Genomic DNA, 19,953 nt, shown 5'->3' with positions numbered 1-19,953 from the left:
ACAACGCCCTCACTTCTCTTAAATATATAAAAACAATGTCTGAAAGCACAAGGGGCTCTACACCATTATCTGTGTTCAGAGCTCTCCTGTGAGGTGTCCTCTGTGGTTAGTTTCCTGTTCTTAGCTGTGTTCAGAGCTCTCCTGTGAGGTGTCCTCTGTGGTTAGTTTCCTGTTCTTAGCTGTGTTCAGAGGTCTCCTGTGAGGTGTCCTCCTCTGTGGTTAGTTTCCTGTTCTTAGCTGTGTTCAGAGCTCTCCTGTGAGGTGTCCTCCTCTGTGGTTAGTTTCCTGTTCTTAGCTGTGTTCAGAGGTCTCCTGTGAGGTGTCCTCCTCTGTGGTTAGTTTCCTGTTCTTAGCTGTGTTCAGAGCTCTCCTGTGAGGTGTCCTCCTCTGTGGTTAGTTTCCTGTTCTTAGCTGTGTTCAGAGCTCTCCTGTGAGGTGTCCTCCTCTGTGGTTAGTTTCCTGTTCTTAGCTGTGTTCAGAGCTCTCCTGTGAGGTGTCCTCCTCTGTGGTTAGTTTCCAGTTCTTAGCTGTGTTCATCCTCCTCTGTGGTTAGCTTCCAGTTCTTATGCTTGCTTTTCCTGCCATCACTTCCTTGTTCACTCTCTCCTCTCCGGCGCTTTCTCTTTCGTTTCTTTCTCTCGTCCCTGGGCTCGCTCTCCGATGAGCTGCTGGTGTCTGAATCGCTGTCCTCGGATGACTCCTCCTTGCCCTCGGATGATTTCTTTTTCTTGGTTCTTTTCCGTTTCCTCCTGGCTCTCCTCTTTTCTCCGTCACTCTCGTCTGAGCTTGTCTGGTCGCTGGGTGAGTTGCTGTCCTCTCCCTTCTTTCTTTTCCGTTTTTTGCTGGATTGCTTTTTCTGTTTCTTATTTGATTTCTTGGATCGTTTGCGCTTCCCGGTGTGTTGCTGCAATGTTTTTGAACGCTGCAATGTTTTCTTTTTCTTTCTGTCGTTTTTCTCATCACTGTTCGAGCTGTCGCTGGAAAAAACAAAAAACATCACAGGTTTCCAGCAATTCCAGTTCTACAAAGTCACAAAATGATTCCAGTAAAATCTGATGTGCATTTCCTTCACTTTGAAAATGATGCACATATTCTGGTGTATTTGACTTTACTATTTTATAGTAGCTGATGAATGTATGAGTATATATATATATATATATAACACATGTTTACTATGATGTGTGCTTTATCGGAGCTGCAGGACTCATGAAGCGATGGCAATACAACCTTTACCTGAATCATGTTGTTAGCCTGCAAGCCCAGCATGGCCATTTTAAACTGGCACGTCTAGGAACACAACACAGCTGCTGTCACTGCAGCAGGACAGGCAGCACTGCACACAATTCAGCAAAGCATTCTACTGCCAGTGGCTCTGGAAAGGGCGAGGGTTTGATATGATTCTCCACAGCGCTCCCCTCACATACCTGTGTGTGTGAAACTCCTCAGGATAGAGCTCCCTGAATCCACTGTGCCCCCACCTGAAACAAACACACACAGCAGCTTACAATACAGACCAATCCTTATATATTACTGCACGGGGATATTTCACTTCTGAAGGCTAGATGCCTGATCAGCTAAACTGGACTGTGAGCATGCCAATGGAAACTAGACTTGTGTGCTCTGGTATCTACATTACTGTACATAGACAGGATCATCACAGCTTCTGCACTGTGCTGCAGTTCAACTCAAGTTAATGCACCTGCTTCATAGTAAAGCACACAGGAAGCAACACATACAACCAAACATGCTTAAAAGCAAGATGAAAATGTATTATAAATATCTACAGTGCTCCCCAGGTATCTGTAACTGTAATAGGGCGCTCCAGTAATCCTGTTTTCAAAACATCCAACCCAGATAAAAAGCTAAGATGGGTAAAAATAACTACTTCAATGGACTTGATACCTGCATGATACCTAGAGAGCCTCAAAATGAGACAGCCACCACGTTTTACTGCAATCTAATGTAAACCGAACAGCCCTGTTGAAATGTCACACACCTGTTGGGGTCGCCGGCCTCAAAGTCATAGAGTTTCTTGGTCCAGTGTTTGGCCTCCCTGCGGTCCTGCTCAGAGGTGTGACCTGCTGGGGCTCCCCTTCTCTCACTGTGGGTCTCTTCATGAAAACTGTCAGAGCGCATCTTACACCTGCACACACGTCAATCAGGGGCCACACAAGTCAGCAAGGGACTGGATATTACATTGTTTTCACTGATTTCCTTGTGTTTTATTTAGATGAAGGTAATCTGGTCAGACATGTGATCCAGCCAGCGTGCATTATAATAAACTCTGATAGGGTATCTCTGACACTTCCCCCAGGCTTTTCTTATGTTTGTATGACTACAAACTGAATGAATCTTACATATCTGAAGCCGGCTGGAATCTAAAACGGCGCACTATCGCAGTATTTCACGTACAAAAGATGTTTACATTGTCGCGCTACAAAAGGAGGCAAACCTGCCAAAATCAGGAGCGAGTTTTGTTGGCTGCCGTTTCTGCTGGATCACTGGCGTTTGCTTCTCCATCTCCCTCATTTTCCACATCTCAGACTCCTCTTGAATCTGGAAACCATTAGGAAAACACAGCATATAAACTCTGATAATCCTGCACACACTCTGTAGGAATGTCTGGGGTCGCTGTTTCACAGCTATCGATTATAAATTCAGGCAGAGCTGTTTGTACGCTTCCATTAGACCACCTGTCCGCATGCCGCTAGTTAAAACAGGCATTTACCACTTAACAGAAAAAATAAACCTACCTGCAGATGAAAGGGATGCAGTGTAATTTACAGAGAAGACAGAGACACAGCAGGTAGATTTCATTGCCATTTGATTACCTTGTTATGAGCGTCTGTGTGGCGGATGACATTCCGCAGCAGGACCTTTCCCACAGGAACCCGAGACATTTCCGATTCTGTAACAACACAAAAGGATGTGGTTAAAATGATGACCTGTACTGCCTTTCCTCACTGTAGAGATGGGTTTCAGAGAGGTCCGGGACTGAATGACAGGCTACACTGGAGTCCATGAATACTGCTTTCTCTACACTGGTGTCTCATAATACTGATTTAGCCAGTGGGCGGGTCCATGTTTTGAGTGAAAGCTTGATTTTAACAACCTGCAAATGTACACTTTTCGTTCCCCCCCATCATCATGACAAAATAGGGCATATTTTAAAATCAACCCAACAAGTTAGTCACTAGCTTTTGCAGAACCATCCCCCCCCCCCCCCCCCCCCCGGAACGCATTTCACTTCGCTTCGTTTAAAATGTAATGCTTCCTTATATTAAAAAGCAAAAGCGAAAACTGTTGAACCCGTTGTAATCCCGGATGACACAGTTAAACATCACGGAAGCTGCGGTGTGTTCTTCACAACCGTACAGAAACATCACAACCTGCAAACTACCGTGCTCTAGCATTGAGTTACTGTACAACGTGTCGGTCAAACACCCTGGCTGGGTTATACATTTCAATTCAAGCTTCACGTTCAAATATACAGGCTATATAACACATTTTTGCTTTATGTTCTTTTTAAAATATTTCAGTCATGTGTACTGTATTAGTAACAAATACCGGGATGTCGTTTTTGCATATAAACTATGAAACGATAGCAGAAAATAATGAACTCCTACCTCTGAATACACTATACAGCTGTTTAAAATACACCAATACTGATGAACTAAAATATTTTAAAACAACATCTCACTCCTCCGGCGTTACAGCTCGTAACTTGAAAAAAAGGAATTCCCGTTTCACCGGAAGTTGTTGTCACTTAACGAACCTCCCCCAACCACGTCGGTGTGTCAATAGTTTATAAATAACTCGTTTCAGTCTTTTAAAATCTGTTAAAGATAATAATTCGACTTAGCGGGTTGTAAAGCATTTGAAAGACACGCTTTTCAAACAAACACGATATTTACTGTGTAAGCGAGACTCCCGTGAAAACGTTGTGTGTAGGAACCATTGTTTTCAGTTTGCACCGGGAAGTTTTCTAATCGGACAGATTTACTGTTTCTATGGTAACCAGTGAAGCCGGAGTACAAGAAGGGAAACGAACATTTTGTAAAAGAAAGATATCAGAAGCTACATTCAGTTCATTATATTTGAGACTCGACAGGGATTCTGTTTGCAAATCAAAGGTAAGTCGTATTTTACAGCGTTATTGCTGGCACATGTGCAATTAAGGTACACGCATAGTCAAACTTGCTTACTTGTTAAGCAGCAATTAACGTTTACACTACATCGAAACACCGACACTGCTTATGAAACAGATATACACATTGTATGTATGAATTCATTTATTTTAATTTTAATAATTGATGAGTTGGCTGCAAAATTATCCAGGTAAGTTACCGCAGAAAACTCTTCCAATCAGGTTGTGGACTCAAATGAACTTAGAAAGCATTTGAAGTGTATAAATGGTGAATGCTGTGGGGGTACAGAGTGTACTACGGTACGTGCAGTGACTGCTTCTGCTCATTCCAGCACTGGTCAGCACTGGTCTGTGTTGACCGGTACTTTGCTGTTTGCTTTGTCAAGCTGGTTCAATAGATTTAAGCCAGTGTAGAGCTTGAGAATTTCAAAAGCCAATCTACTGCTAGACCGACAGTGAATTCCCGTTCTTTCTCAGACAGACCATGGCAGCCGGTCTGCCCCAGCAGGGCATGCTGGACCAGGTGAATCAGCTGTGGTCCATGCTGGACGATATGTCCCAGACAAACCCGGAGAGCTACCAGAAATTCATCAAGCGCCACCTACAGGAAGGTTTAGAGCACTGCGCCCCACCTGAGCCTCACACCTGTGTGGAGACGAGAATACTGGTAAAGTGCAAAATGGCATTGTCTTAAAAACCTGATCTGTTATATAGCATATGAAATTCTGCAAGCGACTGCTTTTAATGTGATGGTTTAGTTCTTCTGTTTGTGTGTGTGCGTGAGCGTGCGTGGTGGTGTGTGTGTGCGTGCGTGCGTGTGTGCGTGCGTGTGTGTGCGTGTGTGTAGCGCTTTGGGATGCCTGTGATGAAAGGCGCTAGTGTGAATGCACGGTTTTGTATATACTGCAGTGCAGGTCTGTATTAAACGATGGGTCCTCACTGTGTGTCTTCTAGGACCCAGAGGAGGATGTGCTGTATATTAATCTGTGTGGCTGGAGCCGGGTTCCTGCCCCTGAGTCTGACTCAGCGCCTGTCCCCCTGAGTGCTGGCAAGCTGGAGAAAGTTAATGAAGGCAATGGTACTGGAAACACATACAGTGTGAATCCACTAAACATCATCTATTAATCTACTGCACGAGGGGCTGACCAAGTACTTACAGTACTGGAAACACATACAGTGTGAATCCACTAAACATCATCTATTAATCTACTGCACGAGGGGCTGACCAAGTACTTACAGTACTGGAAACACATACAGTGTGAATCCACTAAACATCATCTATTAATCTACTGCATGAGGGGCTGACCAAGTACTTACAGTACTGGAAACACATACAGTGTGAATCCACTAAACCTGACTTTGATCCAATGTATCTGGCCATGACAACAGTGCTTCCAGTACATTGGACACAGTTGGATCTAAGTGGGATCGTGGTTCTGTAAGCGTGTGAGCACACCTTCACCCAGCATTCCCTTTGTGTTTCCAAACAGAGGTGTACAAGCTGGTGGATGTTGCGTATAACCCCAGGGTCCTGAAGCGTGGGGAGGAAGATGGCATTGAGATGGACCAGCTGATACGGCTGGCCATGAAGTACATTGAGCAGCAGTACGAAGTGCGCCTTACTCGTTCCTACGAGCTCGCCAGCTACAAACTGAAAGGAAGTGCCACTAGAATGAAGCGGAGTCTGTCTGGACCAGCCAAACCGAATCCCCAAACTCCAGGTACTCTTCATTATCACTCCAAAGGGACTTCACGTGACAGTAAAGTGAGCAGCCCTGCCCTTATCAGCAGTCCACCAATAACCAGACAACAAATAATCCTGTTTGAGCGTGGCACTGACACACAGCACTCGGGTTCAATGGACTCCAGCAGTGTACATTAACACCATGTCTGCATGCCGTCTATTTCATGGCATATGTGTGACTCATTGTTATAATGAGACATTGCATGTTCTGTATGCGATCCTAATTTATATCTGGAACATTTCAATGCTGTACAGCGACGCACTTGCATTGTAAAACTTCTAATCTTGTGATTTATTTTTTCCTTAAGAGATCTCATGCTTCCTTAACATGCTTTACCTGAGATTCAGATGAAGACTTATTGTAAAGGAGCAGCAGCTTTTCCTCTCTGTCTTCATGCTGAACTATAAAACGTTAAATCATAATTCTCAGGTAAAACTTTAAGAAAACTAAGTCAAGCAGACTCGTGGCACGAGTCCAAACACTTGACGGCTTGACGTAGTGTGAGCGTCTAAGAGGAACATGTTTGATGCGATTGCTCTGAAGAACAGTTTGATTGCACTGCTCTGTTCTCTCTCAGAGTCGGGAGGCTCGCTTCTTCAGCAGATCAGGTGTCTTCGTGTGGAAGGAGAGGCGGAGAGCAGCCCTTCTATCGAGCTCTTCACTGAGAAGGGGAGCAGGCCCAGGAAAGCTGGCTTCATCGAGGTGCTGTCCAGCACGGAGCTAGAGCCTGCTCCTGTCCAAACCCCAAGCTACCATCTCTCAGTTAGCAAGGATGAGAACGGGAGAGCTGCGACAATCCAGCTGAATGTCCACCTGCCAGAAGTGAGCTCAGTTTCAGAATGCGATCTCGCTATTTCACAGGTAACTTCACTAGTGATTCTTCTAAATAATCAAGCACATTTGATGCATGCTGGTGAACTTTTCATATGTACAGTGTACTGACTCCCTCTAATGACATTATCAATTATTGTCCTAAACCCTGAGGTGTTTTCATTTGTCATTATTACAAACTTGTAGGTGTTTTCATAAATTAAAATGACCTTGTCTGTGAATTTTTATAAATAATACTTTTATTCAACCGCCTTTTGACCCTATTTTACAGTTGACTTGATAAAAAATAATTTCTGATATCCTGTGTTCGCCCTGTTAACTGGTGAATCGTGGAGCTGCACATGGTACATGCTTTAGAGTCTTACATACATCTTGAAGAATTGCAAGAAGGCTGTTCTGATGAAAGCTGCTTCCTGTGTTAAGTGTGGTGTCTACTCCTCTAATGAGTGTCTGTCTAAGGACATGATTTAGCACGGATATCTCCTATTCATTATTATTACTTTTAACAGGATGATGTCCTCATTGAAGTCCAGGACAGGTACCGCCTCCATTTGAACCTGCCAGAGTCCGTCGATGAGGAATCAGTCAATGCAAAATTTAACAGAAGTCGTCGCGTGTTGTTCGTGACAATGCCCGTCTTATAAAATGTGAATTCTCCACTGCGTTCAGGACCACTAGGATATTTCTTTAGACTTTCTTCACCACGGATCCCAACATGCTAAAACATCTAGCCGTCTATCCAAACCTGAATCTTAGCCCTTGAATGAATAAAGCAAGGTTCAAGAACACACGAGTGCTAAAACGAACCAACACAACTATTAATAATGAGGAAATACAATTCAACAGTAGAGATAATCCACGAGAGCTGGACCATTTTAGCATGTGGGTAACTATTTACAGAGCAAAAAATGTTTAAACACATGTTTCACCTGAAAGTGCCTTCTCGTTTCTTTATAATAAATATATTTCTAAAACATAAAAAATAAAAACAATGTACACGGACCAAAGAGCTTTTAATCTTGGTTTTACATCACCCCTTCACGTGTGCAATAGGATATCAACACCGACACATTAGACCAAATAATAATATGAAATTCCATTGCAAAAGCATGAATAATGAGGTCCAGTTTGGCCACGGTTTCACAGTCAGCACAGAGGTGGTTCTGTGTGTTTGTGCACAGCCTTGTAAGCTGTACTACTGAAACTGAAGTGCACAGGCCAGAAAACAAACCTCAGTGTTTATGCTTAACATTGTAATCCAAGCCCATTTTGGTTTGACTGTTGAATATATTGTATGGTTAAATTGCATTGTTCCAAACCTGCAAGTTAATCACACACCACTCGAGGTATGCAGTAATTCACATTGCACACCTACTGGATGACACAGAAAAGCCTGCTGTTCAGAACTGCACAGCCAAGTATTTACATTAAGGTTTACACAGTAAGGTGGCAGCAGTACTGTTAAGATTCTGGTAACAAAAAAACAAATGGCACAAAGGCAGTTCCTGAACGGGCCCTTCCACCAGCGTCACACCGAAAAGCCTGTTCAGAATTCTCCACTTTGATGCCATGTTTGTGGTCACATGTTTTATTTGGCAACAGTCTTTGCATTTGTAACAGAAAGACACACTGAAAACCTCTCTGCTGCCTTAACTCACAAAGGGAAGCCTAAATTACACACGAGAGGCACACAGCCATGCCACGTGGAACGTGCTACACACACACACACACACGTGGGTGCTACAAAAGCCACGTTTGTACATTTTCAGTTTCTTACTCTGAAAAGGTCTTGCAATTCAATTATCACACATGTATGGAATTGATTTAGCTTTTTTTTTTTTTTGCATGTAGTTTTTAATTCAAAATATTGGCTTTTAGGTGGCACATTACAAGTGAAAAGATTAGAATAAACAGATTCAAAGACTTTTCCAGTTTCACAAGAAAGCCGAGAGGTCACGGTTATTGTATCATAGAAGATGGCTTTGCATACTTTCCAAAGCAAAACCTACAAGAGTTCCTTTCAATCTGTCAACGTTAACGCTTTCTTTTACATTTCAGCACCTTTAATAGAACTGCATGAAAAACACAGAGGATTTTTAAATGAGTTTAAAGCAGTGAAACTAGTTGTTTTCTTCCAGCATTTATTTTCACCCCCCAAACCCCCAAAAAAGTTTAAATAAAACAAGGCAGGACAGTAAAGAATACACAAAAAATAAATACAAAATCAGAGAGATCTGGACAAGCTACATAAGATTCCCGTTTGATTTATCCTTACAACGTTAGGGTTGTTCGTGAATACATGGAGAGAAACAGATATGTAAATTCAGTATTCATTTTATTTTTTTAAAAACTACCCAACAGAAGCTACAGGATCCCTTCTGAGTTGACAAGACCGCTTGTTTAGGGTTGTACTTGTGTTACTTTATGAAAGATAACATTTAAAAAGAGGCCTTTACTGTGAGCAGCATGCCGAGTCTATTACACATAAGACTGAGTGGATTGGAAGGTCTCTTTCCTGGAGGAATACGGATCCTGCACTTTTAATATGGTGCTGAACCAATGGGTGTGCTGGTCCATGCATCCTCCCACGTGTGTTAAAATGACAGCAGCTGATTTTCTATAATAGATATACGCAATGCAGAATATAGATGACAGGAAAGCTGCTTGAATTGTCACAGCTGTGCAGTTCAATTGGTATGCGAAGCCTTGTACCCCACGTTTGATGAGTCCAAAGTAAACCAACAGCCAAGCCGTTCAGTCTCGCGCTTTCATTTTCTCTCTTGTGGAGGACTCACAATCTAGACATATGATTCAAGTAATCTAAACACAAACACAAACCCATCATCCCATGTCATTTTAACACGAATGTTTCCAAAAGGAACACACTCTTCTGGTACTGTAATAACTCAGCACACAGCCGTGGGGAGTAACAATGCAATCTCAGTTTACATAAGTACAAGAGAGAACCCAATTCACAAAGCTTAAACTCCCGAGTCATTTAATAAGTTGTTTTTCAAAGTACCGGTTTTCATTAGACAACAATTTAATACTTTTATTCACTGCCAATTTTTTTTTTTTTTTTAAATAACTGTAAATGGGCCCAAAATGTCAGAATTCAGGATTGGAATTCAAAAGAAAAAACAAAATGTAACCCAAACTAAATTCTGGAGGTGACCTTTGAAAACTGTAAGAAATGATAATGCAAACATGATACAATTATTACTCCCCGAGAGCCTCTGCTTTAAAAATATAACTATATCTGCACAGGACAGATCAGACAGCCGTGAAATCTCATAAATAACAGACAAAACAAACCCTCTTTGTTGAGCTGTTTAACAGGATTCTTTGAGGATCGATGCAAACAGATATATTCAGGTTGGTTCAGACGTCACTTTATCAGTTCAGGAGTATGTGGAAGCAACAGTAGACTAGGTGGAAAGGATGACAGAACTCTGCCTTTCACTGCACTACATGCACAGCAGAGTGACCTGGATCCAACAAACAAACAAACAAACAGACACAAGAGCTAGCGAAGCCATCAAAGTGTCATTGGCCATGAAGTGCTTTCAACTCCAGTGGGACGTCCCAAGAACGTGTGCAGCCATAAAAGCTGGATCAAATTGAGTGCCCAAAAACATGGAACATGCCAGCCTTTGTATATCGTCTACTGTTGCTGACTGCTTTGACTTTCGTTCCCCTGAACTGGTCAAGTGACTTCTGAACGGCTGCATGTGTGTGTGTGTGTGTCTCTATATTCTTTATAATATTATATATAAACACTGGACTCCTAGATGGTTGAATCCCATGGCTGGTTGGGTTTACACTGGCTTTACAGCAACATGGTTATTGGTTTTTCAAGGAACTTCCTGAACTCTGCAAGCCACTGCGCACCCACAGCCCCGTCCACAACACGGTGATCACAGCTCAGGGTGACCGACATCATACTGGCTACATCAAACCTGCAGGGAAAGAAGAAGAGATTAGATCTGCTGTGTGCCACAATCAACACCAACATCTCCTCCTAAATGACCCAGCTCTGTGTACAAGCAGGATTTTAATCAACACCAACATCTCCTCCTAAATGACCCAGCTCTGTGTACAAGCAGGATTTTAATCAATACCAACATCTCCTCCTAAATGACCGAGCTCTGTGTACAAGCAGGATTTTAATCAACACCAACATCTCCTCCTAAATGACCCAGCTCTGTGTACAAGCAGGATTTTAAAAAGTTCCAGTTTTTGCAGGCATCCTACAAATTGAACTGAAAGCACACTTCTTGGGTAAGGCCTTAAGAAGCACCTATCTGGTTAGAACTCATTAAAACGTGGATGAAAGCAGAAGCCAATGGCTTACTTTGTCTATTATAAAAAAAAATAAAAAAAAAACTTGGAAGAAGCCAAGTCAGGCAGACTAACTTTTTGGTTAGTGCCTTCACACTGATGTTTGACTGCTTGATTACTTCCTGTGGTACTCCATCAACAGATAAGACACTTCCATGGACTACAGGCCCAAACCAGGTTACATGGCAGCCTTCTATAATCAGCACATCTTCAGCCTACCCTCTCTCGTTGTCAGCTGGCAGAAGCCTCTTCTCTGAGCCGCCCACAGCAAGAATGCAGGCCTGCGGGGGGTTGATGATGGCAGAGAAGTTCTTGATCCCGAACATGCCCAGGTTAGAGATTGTGAAAGTGCCACCCTGAACCAAAACAAAAGGCATTAAGTTAATATGCACGAAGGCATCGATAAACTCCTCTTCGATTTTACTCAGTTTCCTTTAGCACGTTCTTATAAACGCCTGGGTAAAGACTTCCTCCTCAGACTTCACGGTTATCTCGTTCAGAACGGTTCCGCTTTACTGAAACGAATACAAAAACGTGGTTCTATCAAAGCGGACGCCGAGAGTAAATTGTTCAAGATGGTACAGAGTTGGATTGATCTCAGAATGATCCTCAAGACACTGATTCCAGAAACACATTCACGGACTGGGACGTGCACCAAAGCCGTTTCTGTTGCTTTACCTGGAATTCGTGAGGCTGCAGTTTGCCCTGTCGCGCCTTGTCAGCCAGCGAGGTCACATCTTTGCTGATGCCAGCCAGTCCCTTGATGTGAGCATTGAACACAATGGGAGTGATCAGGCCATTAGGGGTGCTCACTGCAACGCTAACGTCAACAACGTGGTTTCTGCAGAGGAAGCACAAGAACACGTTAGGACATCATCAGAGCTGCACAAACCAACTCATTACTCGGACTGAGCGCGCCACACAAATCAGGTGTGGGTCACTGCTGTGGATCGGGTTAGTTTGCCATTCAGTCCAGAAACAGCTGCTTGGGTTTGTGTGGAATGCGGTTTGTCCACAGAGTCTAAGAAAAGCAGCAATCATCACCAATCCAAGCAGCCGTTTCTTCCCTCCCGTTTCACTCTGAATGGTAAATTAGCCAAATCAGCGTTTTCAAAGCTGTGGTTATCATCGTGGGGTTATCATCCTGGTGAAAGTCACTAGCTTTGCAGAACAAGCCATTCAACCCTGAAGACCTGCAATTCAGACTAGAATAAAATAACTCCACTCAACACAAGAGACTGCCAAAGCCGTCTAAGAAAAATGACTCAAAAACAGCCGACAGCTTGTGCAGTGCAGGAAAACTCTGCAGACCAGGTCAGTGGATCGGTCCTAATGTGGGGATCCCATACTTAACTTCTGTATGAATCTGTATCCCTGCAAGACACTGCTACTTAACTACCTAAAAGCACAGCACTGTTTGTCTAGACTGGAGTTAAGCCTTAAACAGGTTTGAACTGATTTAGAATTGTCTTGTGTTCAATCAGAAATACTTCCATTTACATAAGATTTTGCTTTCCAGGAAAGCAATCTGGTGAAAGCAAAGCCGGGCGTGCAGATGGCTGCTGCAGCTTGAATCCACTCACTGTCTGATTACTGTGTCCAGCCAAGAGGAGTTTGCTTCAGGCACCTTCAAGCAAGACAGAGCCGAGGCTTTGATAATGAAGTCGTTCACAGACAGCTTTACATTGTCAGACTTCACTTCCTGAAACAGACCGGGACAGGGCAGGCTGGTGAGGCAGTACAGTGGGGATCGGTGTAAATTCACATGCAAGATCATTTAGATACAGCTACTGTGTGGCAATTAAAAACAACAGGTGGTTAGACTTGAATTTCCAGTCAAACCCTTGTATTCGAACCGCTGTGCTTTCTGCAGCTCTTACCTCATTGAGCTCTTTCCTCAGATCCAGCACCTGGTCCATGTTCACATCGATAGACAGGTAATAATGAGGGATGGTCTGTTTGGACTGCATCAGGCGCTGGGCAATAACCTGCAGGGCACAGAGAAACCACTGAGACCTCGCCATCATTACACTGGGAAAGCGTGCTTCCTTACCCTCCACAAGAGTACCAGCTGTGCCATGTGAAGCAGGTTACATCAGAGCTGACGGCACACTTCATATTAGAAATAGTACAGCGGAGAGCTGCAAACGATGGACAACACTAACGACCCAAAAATAAGGAAGATGCACCTTTTAAACAGAGAGGGCTTTGAAAGTTGGTCAAATACAGTAAACGGTGAAAGAATGTCAACATGACCCTTTCCTTGTACCTGGTGTGAAAAATGATCCTGCTGGAAATCATTTGCAAGCCGACTGATACCTAGACTACAATCATTTGATTAGCAGGTTGGGTAAGGGTCTGTACTCTGGGTAGATTATTCTTTTCAAGCTTCAAATTATTCTTTTTCTATAAAAGGGCGGTACGATGCCTTGCTGACAGTGCTCCGTGGTTTACCCGCGTTCAGCTCAGTGATGAAAGCGTGCCAGTCAGTCCCGCGCTGCCTTACCCTGCGGATGTTGCTGATGGGGGCGTCCGTGAAGGTGCCGGTGGGCACTGCTGCCGTGGAGGGGGCTGCTGCAGGAGGGGGGGCCGCGGTCACCGAGGGGGCCTGACGAGAACAAACACGTCAATACTGCTGGCAATCCCACCCACAGACATCACTGTAAACCACTGCACCACCAAACCCACTGGCTGCAACTAGTCAATTTAACATTCAAAGTGAAACAAGTCCAAGACGAGCAGAAAGCATCACAAACTCAAGCAGCCGTTTCTTCACTCGTTTCGAATGGTAAATGAGCCAGATCAACACCAGTGACTCTCACCTGATTTCTGTAGAACACTCCATCTGAATAATGGGGTTGTGCAGCACTAATATAAATACATTGCTCCCTGTGATTATAAATCTATCTGCATGGCTCAGTCTGATTCACTAATATAAATATATTGCTCCCTGTGATTATAAATCTATCTGCATGGCTCAGTCGGATTCACTAATATAAATATATTGCTCCCTGTGATTATAAATCTATCTGCATGGCTCAGTCGGATTCACTAATATAATGCATTTGTTCTGCCATGTTGTGTAAAAGATGAACCGAATCTAGGTATAACAATATTGTATAGTGATATTTAATTGAAGAGATCACTATAATGTTGCACTGTTGAATTGAGGATACACCCAACTGGTAAAATTACAACTGTGTTTCCTTTCTTACTTACAGGTGCTGTCTTTGGAGCCACAAAGGTCTCGATATCCTTCCTTGTCACTCTTCCATCCGGACCAGTACCTTTTGAAACAAAGTCAATTTCATATAAACATTATACAACTGACCTCGATGACACCATCATGCACATGTTGAACAAAACCAAGCAGTTCCCAAGACAGAGCCTTTAAATACCCATAACATATGAACACTCCCTTCAAGTGTGTGTTGCTTCAGTAGCGACTCATCCTTTTGTTCGGTGTTTATACCAGGCGCTGCAGTGCGCTGTGCAGGGTGCCTCTTCTTGCAGGGCGCTCAGGAGAAATGCACAGGAATTGAGACAGATCTGTGGCTGTGATGGGATGGATTTCTCTGACTTCCACACCGACTGACCTGTAACCTGAGCCACGTCAATGCCTTTCTCAGCTGCCAGTTTCTTTGCCAGGGGGCTGGAGAAGACCCGGCCCTTCTTTGCAGCAGCGATGGCAGCCGGGCTCGGAGTGGAGAGCTGGGGAGAGGGGGCGACTGCAGCCACCTGAAACACAGTTACATGAAAGAGAGAGAGATCTTTGTACTTGTAACAGTGCGATTGTACACTGGAAACGGAACTGGAGTTTCAAACGGGTGCAGGAGCTAATGGCAGTTCTCATGCGGATTGTGCGTGATCGGGTAGTCTTATGAAGTGACCGCATCTGACGCGGATATGAAGACAGTCTATATCTGACACGTGAGAGGACAGAGAGACGCGGATATGAAGACAGTCTATATCTGACACGTGAGAGGACAGAGAGACGCGGATATGAAGACAGTCTATATCTGACACGTGAGAGGACAGAGAGACGCGGATATGAAGACAGTCTATATCTGACACGTGAGAGGACATTGTGAGGCGGCAGGGTGAGCAGCTCCTCTGAAGCACTTCTTACCGGGCTCGGGGGAGGAGGCGGTGGGGTTGTCATTTCTGCCACTCCAGTCTCCACATAATCAGCGAAAGCTTGGATATCAGACTCCTTCTCGACTATAATACACAGGGGGGTCCCCAGAGGCACATCCCTCGTTCCTTCTGAAACCATGATCTTAGCCAGGTATCCTTCTTCTTGAACCTCGAAACCTAAAACGGAGAAACAAGCAAAACTACTGACAACAACAACAAGTTACCTATTCCTGAAGCAGAGACATCTCTTCAGGGCTTCAATTACAAACATGCAAACTGTGCACTAATTAGGACATCATCTGTAGTAACTAGCCTGCTTCAAAAATGTTGTCAAGCACTAGCTTTTGTCATTGCTTAATTGCAAAGGAAAAAAGCTGAATTCATATTAGCATTGACACCATTCCGACAATATTCTGGGCTTGCTGTTAGTCTGATATCGCTCGATCTGCCACCTTCTTCAACAGGCCTAATTCTGTAAAACTGAATGGACAGGAACAGGGTTCAGCTCCTCTGTGTCTTTTGAATAAAAAGCCGAGCCAGCGGCATGCCCCTTCTGAGCTCCCTGTCAGACGCGCTCAGCTTACCTATGGTAGCTTTGTCTGTCTCAATCTCAGCCAGCAGATCCCCTTCGCTCAGCTTCTCTCCCAGCTTCTTCTCCCATCTCTGCACTGTGCCCATGGTCATGGTAGGGGACAGGGCAGGCAGCAAGACCTGGCACAGAAACACAGACGTGAACGAGCATCGACACTTCAAACATCAGCCCCAGTTTAACGCACTGAAATAAAGCACAGCGTTATGACAGGACTCACGTGGAGTCAGCGCAGGAATGACAGTGATCCCCATCCAGTTAATCGGGTTCCGCTCTGCAGCTGTGTTTCTGGGTGCAGCGGCTACTCTTACCTTCATGTGAGGCGGGTAGGAGCTGCCCGGGGGCTGGGGGGGCGTGGCTGCGGCAGGGGGAGGGGCTGCTGCACTGGCAGGGGGCGGGGCAGAGGCTGCAGCGTCTTCCAGAGTGTAGTCTTTAAAAGCAGCAACAAACTCCGGTCTAGAGAGGTCAAATCAGCAGATCAGAACATGGACTTGACACTGCAGTGTAACAATGGCGCTGCGCTTATTAAGAACAGCGCTCTGCTGGACTATTTTATTACTGTCATCATAAGCACGTTTATAATAACCACGCTTCCTAACAATAATACAAGTATACATTTCCAGATATTACAACCCACATGAAGAAATCAACCAATTTCAGAACATTATTACGCAAACACATTTCAGGCCAGATGCCTTTAACAATCGACTGCACACGGTGCTCAGACACTAACAGTTCTTCTAAACCAGTGCAGATCTCAACACCGACGCCCTTTAACCCAAGCAATGCTGCTGGCGTTGTTCCCCGGGAAGAATGTGCACGTTTTCTAAACACTTACTGTTCTACTGTTATGCATATAACACCCCCGATCGGCACATCCCTCGTTCCCTCGGCTACCAGGATCTTGGCCAGGTAACAGTCCTCCAACAGCTCAAAGCCCACAGTGGCCTTGTCCGTCTCCACCTGCAAGCATCGGGGACCCCCTGGTTAGCCGCTTAACTCTTACACAACGAAGTAACTTCACACAGAGCAACGCGTTAAACAGGGCTAGCCCTGAAACACATCTCCGAGAGGCTCCTTAATATTAGTATCAGATTGGATTAGTTAACTGCTCTGCAGCTCGGAGTGCAGATATCTTTCCTGGAATTGTATAGAGGTCTACAGTGATGAAATGGGCTCAGCCGAGACATCCTCAAATCGTATGTATTAACAAAATGTGCCCAAGCTGTTTGTTACCAATAACAAAGGTACTGATTCTCAAAGCTGCATTGGTATGATTTTACCAGATACTAAAAACCTCACCCTGTTTCTTATTTTAGAATTGCAGTTTCTTATTTTAGAATTGAAAGTGTGTGTGTGTGTGTGTGTGTGTGTTTTTTTTTCTTCTTCTTCCTTTCAGATAAAACAGTAACGATGTTTTAAAGCAGGGTCTGGCCTGCACAGTGTTATTTTAAGCATGTGCTCCTGTGCCTGTACCTCTGCTAGCAGATCTCCCTCGTTGATCTTATCTCCTTCTTTCTTCTCCCAGCGAGCGATGGTCCCCATCTGCATGGTGGGGGACAGTGATGGAAGCAGAACCTAAAAACACACAAATAAAAACCCTGAATTCAAGTTTAAAACTTGGCAGGATCTCTTGGTGTTGCAGGGCTTATCGTTTTAGTGCACATTATAAGATTCGTGGCTCTTCATTTTCAAATGAAGATACCGAGGTGCAGTGTGGACAGCGCACCTAATATAGATCACTGGTTTTAGCACTGACCTGCTCTAACAGGGATCACAGCAGAATGTGAATAAAAACATGTTTAAAACCATTGCACTGAGGATGCAACCTTGTAATCCAAGAGCATCAGCTGTGAAATGGGATCAGAATCTCATCCAATCACAATCAATCACAGAATCTCACCCAATCAGTGTCTGCCAATGTAAACTGTCCAGACACTGCGATAAGCAGATATTATCATAACAAACAAAGTATTGAGACAGCAAGATGATTTGACTGAACTGCAGTGACCCAGGGAGTGCAAGTGTAACCAGATAACACATGCTCATCTAAAAGCTGCACATGCCAAACCTGCTCATCTAAAACCTGCACATGCCAAACCTGCTCATCTAAAAGCTGCACATCCCAAACCTGCTCGTCTAAAAGCTGCACATCCCAAACCTGCTCATCTAAAAACTGCACATGCCAAACCTGCTCATCTAAAAGCTGCACATGCCAAACCTGCTCATCTAAAAGCTGCACATGCCAAACCTGCTCATCTAAAAGCTGCACATGCCAAACCTGCTCATCTAAAAGCTGCACATGCCAAACCTGCTCATCTAAAAGCTGCACATGCCAAACCTGCTCATCTAAAAGCTGCACATCCCAAACCTGCTCATCCCAAACCTGCACATGCCAAACCTGCTCATCTAAAAGCTGCACATGCCAAACCTGCTCATCTAAAAGCTGCACATGCCAAACCTGCTCATCTAAAAGCTGCACATGCCAAACCTGCTCATCTAAAAGCTGCACATCCCAAACCTGCTCATCTAAAAGCTGCACATCCCAAACCTGCTCATCTAAAAACTGCACATGCCAAACCTGCACATGCCAAACCTGCACATGCCAAACCTGCACATGCCAAACCTGCTCATCTAAAAGCTGCACATGCCAAACCTGCTCATCTAAAAGCTGCACATGCCAAACCTGCTCATCTAAAAGCTGCACATGCCAAACCTGCTCATCTAAAAGCTGCACATGCCAAACCTGCTCATCTAAAAGCTGCACATCCCAAACCTGCTCATCCCAAACCTGCACATGCCAAACCTGCTCATCTAAAAGCTGCACATGCCAAACCTGCTCATCTAAAAGCTGCACATGCCAAACCTGCTCATCTAAAAGCTGCACATGCCAAACCTGCTCATCTAAAAGCTGCACATCCCAAACCTGCTCATCTAAAAGCTGCACATCCCAAACCTGCTCATCTAAAAACTGCACATGCCAAACCTGCACATCCCAAACCTGCACATGCCAAACCTGCTCATCTAAAAGCTGCACATGCCAAACCTGCTCATCTAAAAGCTGCACATGCCAAACCTGCTCATCTAAAAGCTGCACATGCCAAACCTGCTCATCTAAAAACTGCACATGCCAAACCTGCTCATCTAAACGCTGCACATGCCAAACCTGTTCAGCTAATAGAAGGACTCGAATTTTCTTGTCCAACTATGATAATTATTATTTTCTTTCTCACAGCAACACTGCAAATAGTCCTGCTGATACACACATTAAGCATAAATAAAAAGAATATGGCAATAGCGCTAGCCGGTCCTATAAATAAACGCGTATGTAATATGAAGGTGCCTACACTGAGGTTATACTGACAAGGTAACACACGCACATACACGGCACTGCATTACAGCACCAATGATTCAATGCCTTCCACAAATACTAAAGCAACGTGAATGCAGACCTTCATAAGGTTAACAAACACATACCAACTAAACTGTTTGATGCATACAACTGCGTCGCATTAAATAAATATTGCATTTCAAAAACGACTCAATATAAAACGACATTCTGAGATTTGTACTCATAATTAATTGACAACAATAAGGATAGCACTAGCAGATTTTTTTTTTTTTTTTTTTTTTCAGAATCACGCTTACTTTCTGGTGGGGCGGCAGGCTGTACCATCTCCTGTCCTGGTAACTGACGGTCTTGTTGCCCTGCACGAAGACAGCTTTGCCGTAGACCCCTGCGGAATTGCAGACGGACCGGACCCGACTAGCTCCCCCAGAATGGTAACGCCGGAGCCGACAGGACCCCGAACCCGAGCCTGGGGCCGAACCGGGGAAGGGCCGGGGAACCCAGCGCACAGACTGCCGCAGCCGCGCTACCCAGCGAAGCATTTTGGTTTCTTCTCGTTAATAAAAGACAACCCCGGGGCAGGTTGAAGAAGGGATATCTCGTGTTATTTTCTCTGATTTCAGTGTGTTTCTGTGATTGTACGGCGCTCCCCCCCAGGTTTAAAAAGAGTACCTCTCTATCTAATGACCTCCCCGTCCCGACTGCTTTACGGCTCTCCTTCTCACTCGCCCTCCAAAGCTCCTCCCATTAGTCGCAAACACGCCGAGTGTCGTAAAACTCGTAACCATAGAGATGAAAGTTTCGGGACGCCCTG

General features: G+C 44.4%; 3 protein-coding genes across 5 annotated transcripts; 1 reads left to right on the top strand and 2 right to left on the bottom strand.

The window, feature by feature from the left end:
• Positions 1-310: 310 nt before the first annotated feature.
• Positions 311-3,757, bottom strand: LOC117397473 (uncharacterized protein NKAPD1-like). 3 transcript variants are annotated; one of them, XM_033996393.3, is made up of 6 exons: positions 3,627-3,757; positions 2,832-2,908; positions 2,426-2,556; positions 1,997-2,143; positions 1,425-1,478; positions 311-977 (listed from the first exon to the last, which is right to left on the bottom strand). In XM_033996393.3, the coding sequence occupies exons 2-6, from the start codon at positions 2,898-2,900 to the stop codon at positions 524-526; spliced, it is 855 nt and encodes a 284-aa protein (XP_033852284.3). In that variant the 5' UTR covers positions 2,901-2,908; positions 3,627-3,757; the 3' UTR covers positions 311-523. The 3 variants fall into 3 exon arrangements, with proteins under 3 accessions (XP_033852284.3, XP_033852287.3, XP_033852285.3); XM_033996396.3 differs by having other exon boundaries at positions 2,457-2,556; positions 3,627-3,756; XM_033996394.3 differs by having other exon boundaries at positions 2,453-2,556; positions 3,627-3,755.
• Positions 3,758-3,759: 2 nt separating this feature from the next.
• On the top strand, positions 3,760-10,210 carry LOC117397290 (PIH1 domain-containing protein 2-like). The gene is made up of 6 exons (XM_034912782.2): positions 3,760-4,133; positions 4,625-4,814; positions 5,102-5,225; positions 5,638-5,868; positions 6,470-6,753; positions 7,233-10,210. Exons 2-6 carry the CDS (start codon positions 4,632-4,634, stop codon positions 7,365-7,367), a joined length of 957 nt encoding a protein of 318 aa, XP_034768673.2. The 5' UTR covers positions 3,760-4,133; positions 4,625-4,631; the 3' UTR covers positions 7,368-10,210.
• Positions 8,553-19,921, bottom strand: LOC117966534 (dihydrolipoyllysine-residue acetyltransferase component of pyruvate dehydrogenase complex, mitochondrial-like). Its single transcript, XM_059009894.1, has 14 exons — positions 19,439-19,921; positions 17,267-17,368; positions 16,629-16,753; positions 16,102-16,246; positions 15,786-15,912; positions 15,194-15,378; positions 14,661-14,802; positions 14,284-14,351; positions 13,571-13,672; positions 12,945-13,052; positions 12,648-12,766; positions 11,743-11,905; positions 11,284-11,420; positions 8,553-10,682 (listed from the first exon to the last, which is right to left on the bottom strand). Exons 1-14 carry the CDS (start codon positions 19,679-19,681, stop codon positions 10,553-10,555), a joined length of 1,896 nt encoding a protein of 631 aa, XP_058865877.1. The 5' UTR covers positions 19,682-19,921; the 3' UTR covers positions 8,553-10,552.
• Between the last annotated feature and the right edge of the window lie 32 nt (positions 19,922-19,953).

The sequence above is a fragment of the Acipenser ruthenus genome, chromosome 39, assembly GCF_902713425.1.
Source record: "Acipenser ruthenus chromosome 39, fAciRut3.2 maternal haplotype, whole genome shotgun sequence".
Lineage (NCBI taxonomy): Eukaryota > Metazoa > Chordata > Actinopteri > Acipenseriformes > Acipenseridae > Acipenser > Acipenser ruthenus.
The sequence above is the reverse complement of the archived record's forward strand: the minus strand, read 5'-3'. Positions and strand labels throughout refer to the sequence as shown.